This window comes from Danio rerio, chromosome 16 (assembly GCF_052040795.2).
Source record: "Danio rerio strain M-AB ecotype USA chromosome 16, GRCz13ab, whole genome shotgun sequence".
NCBI lineage: Eukaryota > Metazoa > Chordata > Actinopteri > Cypriniformes > Danionidae > Danio > Danio rerio.
Window position 1 is genome coordinate 27528255 of NC_141036.1, and position 15242 is coordinate 27543496.

The window sequence follows — 15242 nt, forward strand, 5'->3', positions numbered from 1 at the left end:
TAGTTGAAAAGTCAAATAATAAAAAAGTAAATATTAATAATAATAATAATAATGACAAACTTGTATTATTATTATTTTAAATATTAAAATTAATTATAATAATGGTAAACTTTTGTTATTATAATAAAAATAAATAATAATAATAATAAACTTTATTATTATTGTAAAAATAAATAAATAAATAATAATAATAATAAAAAATAATAATGATAATAATAATAATAATAAACATTTGTTAATATGATCAAAATAAATAATAATAGTAATAATAATATTTTTTATTATTTTAAAAATAAACAAATAATAATAAACTTTTGTCATTATGATAAAAATAAATAATAAAAGTAATAATAACATTTTTTAATTATTGTAAAAATAAATAAATAATAATAATAAACTTTTGCAATAATGAAAAAGTGCTTAAATTTGCTTTTTTTTTTATATATAATCTTTGTTTCAAAAAGACCCCGAATACATAAGCAGTACACCGATTTTGAATGCATAATGAGGATTAAGATAGATAATATGTTCAGTCATTCAGTTCAATTCACAGTCAGATTTGGGCAACAACAAGAAAAAAACTCACTCTGATGTCTTTATAATGGAAGGCGATGATGAGAATGAGCAGACAACCAGTGGAGAAACTAATGAGACCGTTTATGGAGAGGGCATATATGGATCCCTGGAGAAAACAGAAAAAAACATAGATAATGAGACTGAATAACAATAAAATGTACAGTGTTGTACTACTTTTCAAAGTGAAAACTGAAAAAAACAAAAGTTATTAGAACATTTAATAGAAATACCAGCCTAAAGTCTAAGTACTATTGTTCTGATTCATAGCTTGCTTTAAATAAAAAGTCTCCTACTGAATAAGGCATGACATAATCAGCAGTTTAACATTTTTTAAGGATCTGTTTTAAGACTGGAGGATTTCTACTGGCAAAAATACGGTTTGTTCTCCAACCTGCATGCTGTGGGAGGATAGTGCATGAAAATTAGAATCAAACCATTAGAGGTCAAAACTCAAATCCATTATTCAAACAGGCGCTAATTATGCACTAAATGATGTGGAAAGCTGCAATATGACCGTAGGCAGTGTGAGCAGCACAAAGGGGAGGAAGACAAAATGTGGAAAAACTTGCATAAATAGCCAATTTTCCTGCATAACCAGTTTTCCAAGAGAATAGTGTACTTAAAATATGCCTGGAAGATCATTCTGTTAGCATGCGTTCCTTCTTCATACCAATGGCACTAAAATAATACAACACACAAATATGTAGTTAAATGCATTACAAATGCCATTACAAAAAAGTGCAAGTATGATCCCAACAAACAGATGTCTATCAAACATCCAAACTTATAATGAAAGCATAAAGACAGAAAATGAAAGAGAGACAGATGGGGGCATGGGATCGGGAAAGAGTGCGAACTAGGACTCGAACTTGGGATGCCTTGGATAAAGCTAAATTTGGGCTGTCAGTAAAAATCAAATAGACATAACAATAGTCCTAAAATAGACTAGCCATCTAATAGACCGTTTAGACTCCACATTTGCAGTCATTCTTTCCTTTTTATTTGTTGACTATTTTTGGACTAGAGATCTATTTTGATTTTCACTGACAGACCAAATTTTGACTTGTTTTAGCCAAGATGTTTATGTTTGGATATCTATTTGATGTGTTTTATACATAAGCAAAATAAATGCTTTCTAGGTTAACTCTATAAATTAGATTTCTTGTTGGAAAATTGGCAGAAAGGAGCAGATTTCACCCAGAGAATTTACAAAAAAGGTGATTCATAACTAAATCAAATGATCACTGAGCTAACTTAAACTCATCATGTTTTACCAATATAACTACATTTGGAAGTAACATTTTACTGTGATGGTCCTCTTTAGATATTCTATTGACTTTAAACTTTGCCAATTAGCAGTCTTTAAATCAATGTTTTTCAACCATGTTCCTGGAAAACCACAAACTCTGCACATATTCTATGTTTCCTTAACCAAAAACAACCGACTCAGAGACTGAAAGACCTGAAATGGGTTTGACAGACAAAGGAGACATCCAAAACATGCAGTGCTGGTGGTTAGGCATGGGCTGGTATAAGATGATGGTAATTATGCATTTGCATGTTGATATGAATTTTTTCTGAGACTAATTACAGACAGGGCAACACGGTGGCGCAGTAGGTAGTCCTGTCGACTCACAGCAAGAGGGTCGCTGGTTTGAGCCTCAGCTGGGTCAGTTGGCATTTCTGTGTGGAGTTTGCATATTCTCTTTGCATTCAACTGGGTTTCTTCCGGGTGCTCCGGTTTCCCCACGACATACGGTTACAGGTGAATTGGGTGGGCTAAACTGTCCGTAGTGTATGAGTATGTATGGATGTTTCCCAGAGATGGGTTGTGGCTAGGGCATCCGCTGCGTACAACATATACTGGATAAGTTGGTGGTTCATTCCTCTGTGGCGACCCCAGATTAATAAAGGGACTAAGCTGAAAAGAAAATTAATGAATGATTACAAACACAATATCTGGCAAAAAAGGCATCTAAATGTTTTTTTTTCTCAAAATCATTTACAAATTCCAATTCTCAAGCCGTCTTTTTTTTTCATGGTAAAATACCGCTACACTGTTGACATCTTGTCTTCTCTTTAACATAAACTCTTCTAAATCACACATCTACTGTGGGAGCACATGTCTGAAATGAATCATCTAGCAAAAATTATTATAAGCCAGTAATTAATTTTCTTTTCAGGCTGCTAATGATGTAAAATACAAATTACTCATCTTGAAACGAGATAATTCTGAAGACAGCGATTTTGACGAATGAGGAAACGAAATGTGACCTTTGTGAATGAGCCAGTAAGAAATGGAACAGAGGAGATGAAACAAAAACAATCTACTTAAGGCAGCACTGTTCTAATATCTATTGTTTCTGCCTTTGTATTCGTCTGTATTTGTCACTGTATTTGATGAAACATAGTGTTTTACAGCTATGAGTACAGTTTGCAACACAGACTAAATGGAAATAAAGGCTTCATTCTACATTTTTGTGAAACTGCATAAATGTATTTTACCACATTTGACTACAGTTTCTATGTAAAATAATTGCTGGGCAGTATGACACCAACAAATTTCTTCTTTTGTTCTTTTTTACACAAATGATATTAACAGGGACATATTATAAACAGAAAAGTAATAATTTGCTTGCAGTTCTTTGCACAACACCAAATAAATTACCACAAAACAATTTAACAATTTAAGAGTCTATGGCCCCATTCATACCTGGTATGGGATGCAGTTTTATCAGTCTGATCATAAGTTGACAAATAAAAGCCTTAAAAAGCCTAATGTGAACGATAATATGTTCCTTAGGTCCACTTGTGATCAGATCAACAAAACTGCACCTTAATACCAGGAAAAGCATAAAAATGCTTTATAAATAGGTCACTTCATGTGTTGACTAATAAAATGATAGATTTCAATAATTTAGGCTGTTTTATTTCTGATCAACCCCTATATAAGTCCTAGACACCTTTGTTCTGTTTTACAATTTTTACATGTAAGCTAAATGTGCTGTTGTGCTCATAAAATTTGTTTAGCAAATATATGTTAGAACATTGAAAATAACTAAACTGGGTGTCTTTAAATAAAATTGCTATGCAAAGGCTCACACAGAACTGATCCTGTTAAAAGACTTATCCACATGTTAAAACACATGCATTTTTTTTATTATCTTAACTCCTGCCTAGACACAGGTGTGATTTTTTTTTACATACTTCAACAGTCTTGTCTGTGGGTCTCGTCTCTGATCTTTAGTTCTTATTTTTGATTATATTCAGGTAAGGTGATTGGTTAGGCCATTCTAGTAACTTTATTTTCTTTTTCAATTAAGACACCAATTAAGGTTTTCCCTGACTGTGCTTAATTTGAATAATTGTCGTATTGAAATGTCCACCCAATTTCATCTTCATCGCCTGGTAATGTAGCTGTTGGGACTGAAGTAGATAATATTTATTTACACTGACTTGACAGAGTTGCTTTCTAAAACAAAGAGATTTCAGCTGCTGTCTGGGCTTTCCTCACCTTTTTACACCTCCCTTTCTTCCTGTATTCAATACTTTTTCCCTGTGTCATTACATTTTATTACATATAATAAATTTCTAAAATAGTTTGTTTTGTTTTCTTTTTTGCATTGAGTAATTATAATCACATATTATAAATGCTCATAACAAACACTGTTTTTTTTTAACCACAATTAATGGTTTCTTAGAATCCATTTTAACGTGTATGAACTCAGTACACTCAACATTAATAAAACTGTGAGCTAAACTTACAGGGGGGTCGGGCTAAACTTTGTTTTGCCCACTCCATTCACTGAAGTATGTGGGTAGGATAACACGTGAAAATCAGCATAGTGCTTGTGTCCCGTTTGAGGTCAACACTCAAATCCATTATTCAAACAGGCGCTAATTATGCACTAAATGGTGTGGAAAGATGCAATAGGCAGTCTGAGCAGCTAAAGGGAAGGGGGGACAAAATGTGGAAAAACTTGCATAAACAGCTGCTTTTCCTGTATAATTTGGTTTCCATGAGAATGGTAGGTTTAAATACCGTCACACTCGCAGAAGTAGGCTATGCTTACTTCAAATTAAGTAGATCAAAAATAAGTTTAAAGGAGTGTGAACCAAAAATAATTGCAGGAAACTTGATAGAGCAACATACTGTGGATGAATAAACCGATTAGTTTTCAGGCAGTGTTAAAACTATTCAGTCACTCATGTTGACAACTTCATACTTAAACTGATAAGATTAATCAAACAGATTATTAAGTAGTTATTCTGTCAAGTCAAAATGCATTCCTATGGCACATTTAAAAGCAACAGAGTAAAAGCACAGTAATAAAAATCAATAAAGCATGCATCATATACAGTTGAAGTCAGATTTATTAGCCCCCTTCTTTTTTTTCTTCTTTTTTAAATATTTCCCAAATTATGTTTAACAGAGAAATTAAATTTTCACAGTAAGTCTGATAATATTTTTTCTTCTGGAGAAAGCCTTATTTGTTTTATTTTTGCTAGAACAAAAGCAGTTTTTAATTTTTAAAAAGCATTTTAAGTTTAAAATGATTAGCTCCATTAACCTATTTTGTCTACAGAACAAACCATTGTCATACAATAAATTGCTTAATTATCCTATCCTGCCTAGTTAACTTAATTGACCTAGTTTAGCCTTTAAATGTCACTTTAAGCTGTATAGAAGTGTCCTGAAAAATATCTAGTAAAATATTATGCACTGTCATCATGGCAAAGATCAAATAAATCAGTTAATAGAAATTAGTTATTAAAACTATTATGTTTAGAAATGTGAAGAAAAAAAATATTCTTTCCGTCAAACAGAAATTGGAGAAAAAAATAAACGGGGCTAATAATTCAGGAGGGCTAAACATTCTGACATTAACTGTATTTGTACCAGGAAAACTGATCTTAATCAAAAACCAGTGAAAACAAAAGATTTGAGAGCAGTTTCAAAACTGGGCAGCAAAGGAGCCAATCTCACAGTTTCTGGTAAACTATTCCAAAGTGCCGAACATGCAGTTGAAACCTTTAGTTTTACGATGACAACATAGGACTGTAAGAAGACCCTGGTACTAGACCTAAGTAATCTTCGAGAATCAGAGTGTCACTAATGTATTTTGTGCAAGTCTAGATGATGCCTTGTAAACATTTACAGCTTGTTGAAATTAATCCTGAACTTTACTGGAAACCAATGTAAAGACACTAAAATAGGTTTCAAGAGTTCACACTTAGCTGATGATTTATAAAAGCTTGTTTGGCATGCTGTCCCGGGAAAGAGCCCCGAGCTCAAGGGCTCCTCGAGTCCGGGGCTTCCTCCCGTTGGCAGAGCGAGAGGGGAGCCTGAGCTCGGTGGATCGGATCGCAGAACTCCCCTGCTGCGGTAGCTAAGGGAACACAAGGGGTTAGACAAATGTTTGATTGTTATGCATGTTGAATGTCTTTGGATGGTGGGAGGAAACCGGAGAACCCGGGGAAAACCCACGCGGACACGGGGAGAACATACAAACTCCTCACAGAAACGCCCACCGTACCTGTGGAACCAGGGCTGGCAGTGTTCTTGCTGTGGGGCTCACAGTGCTAACCACTGGGCCGCCGGGCCGCCCAATCAGAGGTAAAGGAGCAGAATAGGGGGGGTTTCTTCCAAACTAAGATAAAGTGAACTGGAAACTGTGGTTATTTATAGTAGATTAGGACTCATATGATTGGAAGATAGTGATTAGCAAATGCGAGACCGGCCGTGATAAATCACAAATACGTGATCCTCTCGAAATTAGTTTATGAATAAACTTCACGAAATGTGAAACTCTTTTTAGCAAGAAGCGAGAAACTGCCTTCTGAGGCAGGCCACAGTAAAGGGAATCCAAAATCCAAATTTTGATTATGTTTTCGTTTAGTTGCAAAAATCATTACATTATTACACAGAACATTTTATCTCCTCAAAACAGTCACAGAGCACATTCAAGAAAATCACTACTATCCATTTTAAATGGCTGAATAACAGTGGTAGAAGAAATTACATTTCCTTAAAAATGGCACACAGGTGTATCATATAAAGAGAACAGAGATGAGGACCTAAAATGAACCCTTGAGGCACACTACACACTGTAAACCCTAATGCTGTAACTAATTAATTGAATTGAGTTCTATTAACTTAAATCATTAAAATTCGTTTATCTTAATTAACCTTGATGAGTATTTAGAACTTTTTCTTATTTTTGAGTTTGAAAAAATTTAATCTTTCAAGTAAGGTGAACAATTCTGCTGGGTTTAATTTATACAAAATGTCTCTTTAAAGTTTCATTAACTCAAAATCTGTCAGCCCAATGATTTTGCGTCTGACGTCATCTAGGTTCACGTACGTGCTCATGCTTCATTCGTTTTTTTCAAGATGGCGGATCGGCCTCGCTTCACACTACAGTAAGTAAAATATTTACAAATCCAAGAAATATTAAATGTATGTTTTAATTAATATAATCACAGTAACAGTTCAATGTAATGTAGAGTTAATCAGGGTGCGTTTACATGTCGTACATTACAGAAAACATGTTTAGCCTCACTTGTTGCTAACTAACGTTAACATTACTGTTTAAAAAGTTAGAATCAGTGCAACGTTAGCGTTAGTTGTAATGTGTTAACTCTGAATTTTAACAGAGTGTGATAAAGACAAAAATATTTAAAATCGGCAGATTACATTTTTCAAAAAAATTTAAATCTTGGCGCGAGTATGCCTTTTCTCAGCCTGTGCTGAAGTTGTCATGGAGACGCGCGCTCTCACAACCGCATGTCATGGCGCTGCGTTGAACTCCATCCAGTATGTGAATGTGCTATTATCTTCGCGATCTGTAGGCACTTCGGAAACGAAAGGCGCAAGAAACGTGACGTTAATCATAACTCAAATGATCTCCGCCTAAACACTAAACGGTATTTTCTGATGACGCGCAAAAACGTAGTCTCAAAACTTAATGTCACACGCAGCTTGTTGCTTGCTGATCCATGTATGAGGATAGCCTGACGGAGAACATTTAAGCTGCGCTCCTCACCTGAGCAGGTACAGAGCAGAGCTTCATTTTACACTACCACATTGAGGTAAAGTTGGTTTTATATTCATACATTCATTTAGTAACAACTTGTGACTCGCTCCATAAATTGTTTACCATGGTACTTTGTCTATTTGTTCTGAAATTACATGCAAGTATGACATGAAAACAACATTACACTAAATGCACTATATTTTTTTGACTGGACAATGTTGTACTTTGAAAGTCATTGGCTGCTAATATGATTTCACCATTAAGAATATGCAAAAATTACCTTTCTGAAATTATATTATTAAGGAGAAAGTCTGAATGTGTAAATATAAAACTAACTTTACCTCAATCACCAGCACTGATCAACACTTTATATTTCCTCGCGCTTAAGATGACATCTTTGCATATCAATGATTACCTGATTAATGCGATCAGTTAAATGAGTTTAAATGTCATTTAGGTCAAATGTATTTTAATGGTATGATAAAAGTTTTTTTTTTTCAGTCTATTTTTTTAAATGTTTACTCTGGAGAAAATATAAACAGCCTAAAAAACAAAGTATGCATATCTATAACACATTAATACAAAATTATGTTATTAAATAAAATAATAACAAAACAAAATATTCAAGACGTGCTAAACAAGACATAGTTTTCTGATGTGCAAATTTTGTAGCTTAAAATATATTTATATCTTAAAAATATAAATATTTTAGTCTATATATATTTACATCATTAGACAATAAGGTAAGTTTTGTTATTTCTAGCTTTTAAAATCAGGCCTTAAATTTCTTTGTCGTCATATTCAGTTTTAGAAATTTCAAAACTGTTTAAATTAAATCTGTGTTCATCGAATCAAAGCAACTAACATGATAATCAGCTCTATTGCTAACCGTTTTGGAGGTTAACGTTAGACATCAGGCAATTGTACTACTTCCACTCTCAACTAAATGACACTGTGACTTTTTGTACATACAGAATTGTAGGTCGGGTGTTGCTGACTACAGATAGGTTCTTAAATGGAGGCATGTGAAAGGTGGGTAAAATATTTATTTTGAACTACTATGCCTGGCATATCCAGATAAAATAAATATTACAGTGTATTTATCAATGATACTTTTGCAGCAAGGAAAGTGAAACTTCAGCTAGACCTTGAGTTCAGTTTACAACATGAAGATCCTGCTTTCAACATCTGACCAACACCTGATTTTCATCTGAGGTAAAAAATAGATAAGTAAATGAAACATAATAATAATATTAATACATTTTTTCTAGAATTGTATATTTTGTGGTGTGGGTTTGTTTTATGAAATTCTCTCTTGTTTCTTTTTGCTGTTTGCAGAGTACCAACATGTTACAAATGAGAATTTTCCCCACAAATTCTTTGCAAAACTGGACCACCACCTATTTCATTTGATGACAATTTTAAGGCAAACAGCATCCAAAACTGGCAAGACAGCAGATACCCTGGCTAATCTTTTAAAGGTTTATGATGAGCAGGTATGTTTGGGGTCACGTGTTAAAGTATACATTAAAATATAATTTGAATTATTATTATTTTTTTAATTTTTAAAAAATTGATTCTTGATTTCCAGGAACTGAATGATGTCAGTTCATGACGGACTACTGTTATCAGAGGTCTTTTGGTCTTGCTGCGTGAGCGTGACTTAAGATTCTTTAGGAACACCATGGTAAGACTTCATTCATTCTTTTCACAATTAGGCATGTTTAATGAAAAGATGAAAGTTTTGAAAACTTTTACTTAATAACATATTTGTAATCAAGAATAGTTGATGAATCATATAATATTGGCTCAGTCATTTTGATACTGTCCTTACATTAATATCCTTGAATTATATTTTTAGATTGATAATCCTGCTGACTGAAGATGCTTTATTGGCCCTGCATTCACTGAGGGTCTCTGTTGTCCTGAAGAATGAATTGGACACCACCCACAGCACACTTCCAGACCTTTCTTGTCTTGTATGGATTAATGTATGCTCTTCACATAATATATAGTAAAGGACTTTGAACTTGTGCAAAAAGTTTTGCTTGGCATGGATGATGGAAAATAAAAAGTCTCGTAGCATGGAAACCTTAAAGAATGAGTTGATGTAGAGCTTTTTTTTTTTTTTTAACTTAATAAAGACTGTCTCTGGGGTAGTAACTTCAAAACATTTATTTACCTTTAATTGGTAAGTATGCATTTTATTATATATAGGGATAGTTTGTCCAAATGTAAAATTCTGTCATTTACTAACTCTTCACTTGTCCCAAACCTGCTTGAATTTCTTGCTTCTGTTAAACACAAAAGTTAAGTAAAGCTGACAACCTGTAACCACCGACTTTCTAATAGGAAAACAAATACTGTGGAAATCGGTGGTTACAGGTCTCAGCTTTTTTTTTTTTTTTCAACAGAAGAAAGAAACTCAAACAGGTTTGGAATAAGTAAATGACAGAATCATAGTTCAACCAAGACTGAATATATATATATATATATATATATATATATATATATATATATATATATATATATATATATATTGTAACTAGCGCACACATGCCACGTCGCCCTGGTCGCTAATTCAACCCAGCTGGACCATCATCAACACAGGATCGTTCACAGCTGGATGTCATCAAGTGGAGAGGCATATAAACCAAGCCCACGCAAGGAGAAGATGAGCTTCATTCACCCAATGACTCCATGCGCTAACGCTTGTCTCTGTCTCTCCACAGCAGACTCCAGCTCGTGACAATCCCACATCCGACTACTCACTGTCCTTCACTTACTTCCCGGAGCACCAGAGCACCTCACCTTGAAGAAGAGCACCGTTTACACCCCATTCACGTTGTAAATAAAGCACCCTCTGGGGACTTGTCTGTAAACTTATCCAACTGTGTCGCTGTTTTCCCTCTGCTTCGCTACAATATATATATATATATATATATATATATATATATATATAATCTGCTCTCCGTTAAACAGAAATTGGGGGAAAAATAAATGGGGGCGAATATTTCTGACTTCAACGATATATATATATATATATATATATATATATATATATATATATATACAGTTTCTGTGTAGTTTACACTAAACGAGTCACTTCACAGAATGTGCACTTATTATTTTTTTTAACGAATGCCTTAAGAGTAAGTTTTACACTTATTAATGTATTATTAAATTTTATCAAACTTATAGTTGTTTTTTCTTGAGGCTCTTATGTCTGATATCATATTTACATTGTGGGTAATTTTTATTAATTTCAGAATAGTGTTCATTTTCAATCTCTTTATGTCTAATAGTTTTTATCGTTTTAAGACATTTGTAATTGCATAGGAGACAAATTTGAAAGTACTGTTGGACATTTTTTCTTTAACAATAAATGTCTAAAATGGTATTGTCTGTGTGTTTTAAATTACAGATTTATGGGGTTTAAAGATTAAAATAATGGCTAATTTTATTTGTGAAACTGACGATGGAGAAGTTAATTTTAAAAAATGCTATCAAAATGTATGAGCTGGGTGACAAAGTATGTAAAGGTGAGATAAATAATTAAAAATAAGTTAATTGCTATTAAAATGTATGAGCTGGGTGATTTAAGTATTTAAAGTTGAAAGAAATTAAAGCAATTAAGTTAATTGGTATTAAAATGTATGAGCTGGGTGACTAAGTATTTAAAGTTTGGAAAAATTAAAACAATTAAGTTAATTGCAATTAAAACGTATAAGCTGAGTAACTTGGGTATTTTAAGTTAGGTGAAGTGTCTTGCATGAGTACAACAAACTCAAAACTTAATGTTTCTGTTTACTTAAAATAGATAATTTCATAACTTAAAAAATTTGACGTAACTGATTACCTCAAATTTTTTGAGTTTTGTCAACTTATTCGGGATTACAGTGCATGACAAGGGAGCCAAGGAAGAAGAACATTTTCTCATTGCCCACAGAGAAACTTCTGACTTTGAGGTGGGAAGCCAACCACTGCACGGCAACACCTTGTATGTCCACAACTTTTTCCAGCTGATGTAATAGAATACTATAATCAAATGTGTCAAATTCTGCACTCAAACTGAATAAAACAAGCAATGCACATGAACAAGTGTCAGGAATTTGCAAAAGGCCATTGCTGACCTTCAACGATGCACTTTCTGTACTGTTCAGAGGTCTAAATCTTGCCTGGAAAGTATCAAAAACATTAAACATACTAATGAAAAATACAAATCTCCAACAGTTTTGAGATAAAATGTAACTTAGAATTAGGTCTAAAATTACTAAGGATAGATGGATCAAGACAAGGCTTCAGCATGCTTAAAACTAGTTGTTACAGCACCATTTGACAAAGAACTATTAACGATGGCTATAACGGCTGGACTCAAGGTTTCAAACACTTCCTTGAAAAGAGAAGCTAAGATGACATCAGATTTACAGATTACAGTTAAAAAAATTCTAATGGGGATCATATAAAAGGCTGAACATGGCTGATGTGATTCATAAACAACGTAAGGGGGGAAAAGTCAAATATGTTATAAATGTCTAAAAGAACAGTTGTTTTTAATGTTAAAATTGATAAATAAATATAAACTATTATATTAAAATAAACATGAATGATTATTTAATAACTTAATACATTTAATGTTTAGTTTAAACATATAAAAGATGTGCTTTTTCTGTCCCTAAAATGATTACACATGGTATTATGGCATTACTAGTCCTATTACATATTTCATTGTATACCTGAAAGCACCGTAAACAGATTTGGCTGCAAGAGTGTTGTAAATGTGTACATGTAAATAATCAGACAAAATACAGACAACTTTATGACTAACAGAAAAGATGAGCAATTGAGATGCACCTCAGTGGCCCACAGATCAGTTAGTGTGCTAAAGTTGTGTTGGACTGCCTGGGCATACAGTATTGTTTTGATAAAGACATCATAAGTAAATATAACATAGGCGTTTTTACTGACAGCTCATGCTGAGTTGTGCTTTATTAGTATGTTCTGTTTGTGAGGAAGATACACTCTCAGAAAAAAAGGTGCAAAAGTTGTCACTGGAGCGAGGCTTTTTTTAGAATTATGTATACTTTTAATAATACATTATAAATAATACATTTTGTGGCACTAAAATGGAGCATGATAAAGGTTTTTATTTCTGGTAGTAAATTAACATTTTTGTATGAAACCTGTATCAGGTGTTTCAAGCTTTTAATTAACAGATATTTGTTTCCTTTTTTGTTCATCCATGCAAACATGATCAGTCATTTTAACATAATAAAAACTTGCATTATAATTTAAATTAACTGGCTTCATCCAAGTCAAAACATTCATTCATTCATTTTCTTTTCGGCTTAGTCCCTTTGTTAATCTGGGGTCACCACAGCGGAATGAACTGCCAATTTATCCAGCATATGTTTATCCAGCGGATGCCCTTCCAGCTGCAACCCGTCACTGGAAATAATCCATATACACTCATTCACACCCATACAATACGGACAATTTAGCTTACCCAATTCACCTGTACCACATGTTTTTGGACTTGCAGGTGAAACTGGAGCACCCAGAGGAAACCCATGCGAACATGGGGAGAACATGCAAACTCCACACAGAAACGCCACTTGACCCAGCCGAGGCTCGAACCAGCGACCTTCTTGGTGTAAGGCAAACATGCTAACCACTGTCCCACCGTGAAACAAGTCAAAACATTTGTAATTTAATCTCATTTATAAGAAAAGTAACAGTAATGTTTAGATCAGGTTGTAATTCTGCAATTATGCATGAACATGTAAACATGAAAGTTTATACACTCTTAAATTGAGTTCCAGCTGTGCATAATTTTGTTTTCTGACCTATTTTTAAAAATATTTTTTAATTTATGTACTGTAAATTATGGCTAAGACAAATAATATACATTTTGTATTCTCAGTTATATACATAAAATTACCCCTGGATACACTTGATGGCCTGTACACGTACTCAGTAAAGTATTAGTATTGTAAATACACTTGGCTTGTTGTTATGTTTACTATTTTAATTGAGTAGCCTATTAAAACACCCTTTCCACAGCTTTACATAAAGTACTGTCTTAAAAACTTCCATGTTGCAGGTAATACAGTCAGAAGCCTTAGGGTGGAACAGTAAATAATATAACTCAAGTTGCAATATAAAACTACAAAAGCAGTTTATTGGAAATATACCTCAATGTTTGCTAAAAAGCTGTGAACTTGTTGCACAGTTACAGTAAGTCACACAAATGAAACACTTAAACATTTTAATGTGCTAGAGAATGGGCTAATTTAGTCCCAGGTTGTGGTTAATAAAGTTAATAAATAGCCTAAGTATACTCAATAAAGTTAACTTGAAGTATACATGTTCCCCCACATAAAAAACACTAAATGTGTATACTGATGTTTTGAACCATAGTAGAGTAAAGTCTATTATACTGTATATAATATGTACAACTCTTTATTAATTTATTGTACAGCATACTGTATAAACCATTATGAACTAATAAAAACCTTTATAAATTGTGAATACTCTTGTTTTTACAGACTGTGGTGTTTTTTTAATTGGGAAATTTGTCTTTATTACTACTTTTTGTATTATCCCATTAACTAGAATTGAATTTAAAAATGATGTCAATCCCCCCTCACTTGTAGCATTTCTTTCTGCATTTGAACACGAAAGTAGATGATTTGAAGAAAGTTGGAAACCTCTAAGCATTGATTTCCATAGTCTTTGTTTTTCCAACTATAGAAATCAATGGTTACCGTTTTCAGCATTCTTTAAAACATCTTCTTTTCTGTTCAACAGAAGAAAGAACTCTTGAAGTTTTGGAACTACTTGAGCATGCCTACATAGTAAGAATATTTTCTTTTTGGGTGAACTATCCCATTAACACATCAGATCACGTCATACTATGGTTCGAAAACGTTATGGTATTTACTATAATACATTATATATTATTTTTTGTAAGTGTAACTAGTGTGTTTTTATTTATATCTGGGTGATTTTTTTCTTCATTAATTACAATTTTACCCTCTAAAAGTTGATGCTCCATTCATCAGTTTCATCACTTGCTGTCAAGCACACTACTAGCTGAAGCCTTCTTGATGACAGGCAGATGTACTCACCGGCTGGTACACTACTGGGCACAGCTCAGCGTGTAACACCATTAGCAGAATGCCCAACAGCGCGGTGCCCAGAGCCCACGCGCACAGGCGCCTTTTGTCCTCCAGTAAGAACTTTCTGTCGCGCAGTCTGTAGAGGTTCAACCCTTCAATAGGACTCATTCTCTTCCCCATGTGGGACAGCGGAACTCTTATCTCTGTTGTTTCCCCGTTATGGTTCACAAGACCATCGCAGTTTTTGCCGTCCACCATGGTCTCCAACTGCGCGAAGCGAGCGGTCATCTCCATAGCGCGCTTGTGTTTTCAGTTCACACAGTCGCCTTCAGTCGCCTTGTTCCCCGTCCTGTCCTTCCGCCTCTTCTAACAAAATTTCGGAAGACATAGCACAGTGAAACCAGTTATTATCACGAAGCGCGGAGTGAAGAGCGAAATGCGCCTGCGATCCTCCACTCAGACTGTTACGCGCCTCAGCATTTGACTGAGTCTGTGGGCAGGCGCTCTC

General features: G+C 33.9%; 1 protein-coding gene and 1 long non-coding RNA gene across 23 annotated transcripts in view; one reads left to right on the forward strand and one right to left on the reverse strand.

Moving 5' to 3' along the window:
* Positions 1-15242, reverse strand: part of kcnn4 (potassium intermediate/small conductance calcium-activated channel, subfamily N, member 4) — a 76124-nt gene that overhangs the window by 58683 nt on the left and 2199 nt on the right. For 7 of the 19 annotated variants that reach the window (XR_015511400.1, XR_015511397.1, XR_015511405.1 and 4 more), the window contains exons 1-2: positions 14744-15220; positions 587-682 (exon numbers count right to left, since the gene is read on the reverse strand). Coding sequence is in view for 7 of the 19 variants with exons in the window: in XM_087287044.1 (XP_087143170.1) it covers positions 587-682; positions 14744-15028 (381 nt within the window). In the remaining 12 variants the exon portion in view is untranslated. Of the gene's footprint in view, positions 1-586; positions 683-14743; positions 15221-15242 lie in introns of those variants that run through there. The other 12 variants (XR_015511401.1, XR_015511398.1, XR_015511406.1 and 9 more) reach the window with 3 other exon arrangements.
* On the forward strand, positions 6955-10499 carry LOC147840288 (uncharacterized). 4 transcript variants are annotated; one of them, XR_015511417.1, is made up of 7 exons: positions 6955-6999; positions 8588-8645; positions 8735-8828; positions 8952-9109; positions 9205-9300; positions 9475-9604; positions 10346-10499. It is a non-coding gene; the product is annotated as an uncharacterized LOC147840288 (long non-coding RNA). The 4 variants fall into 4 exon arrangements; XR_015511418.1 differs by having other exon boundaries at positions 9475-9592; XR_015511416.1 differs by lacking the exon at positions 10346-10499 and adding an exon at positions 7558-7630 and having other exon boundaries at positions 9475-9704.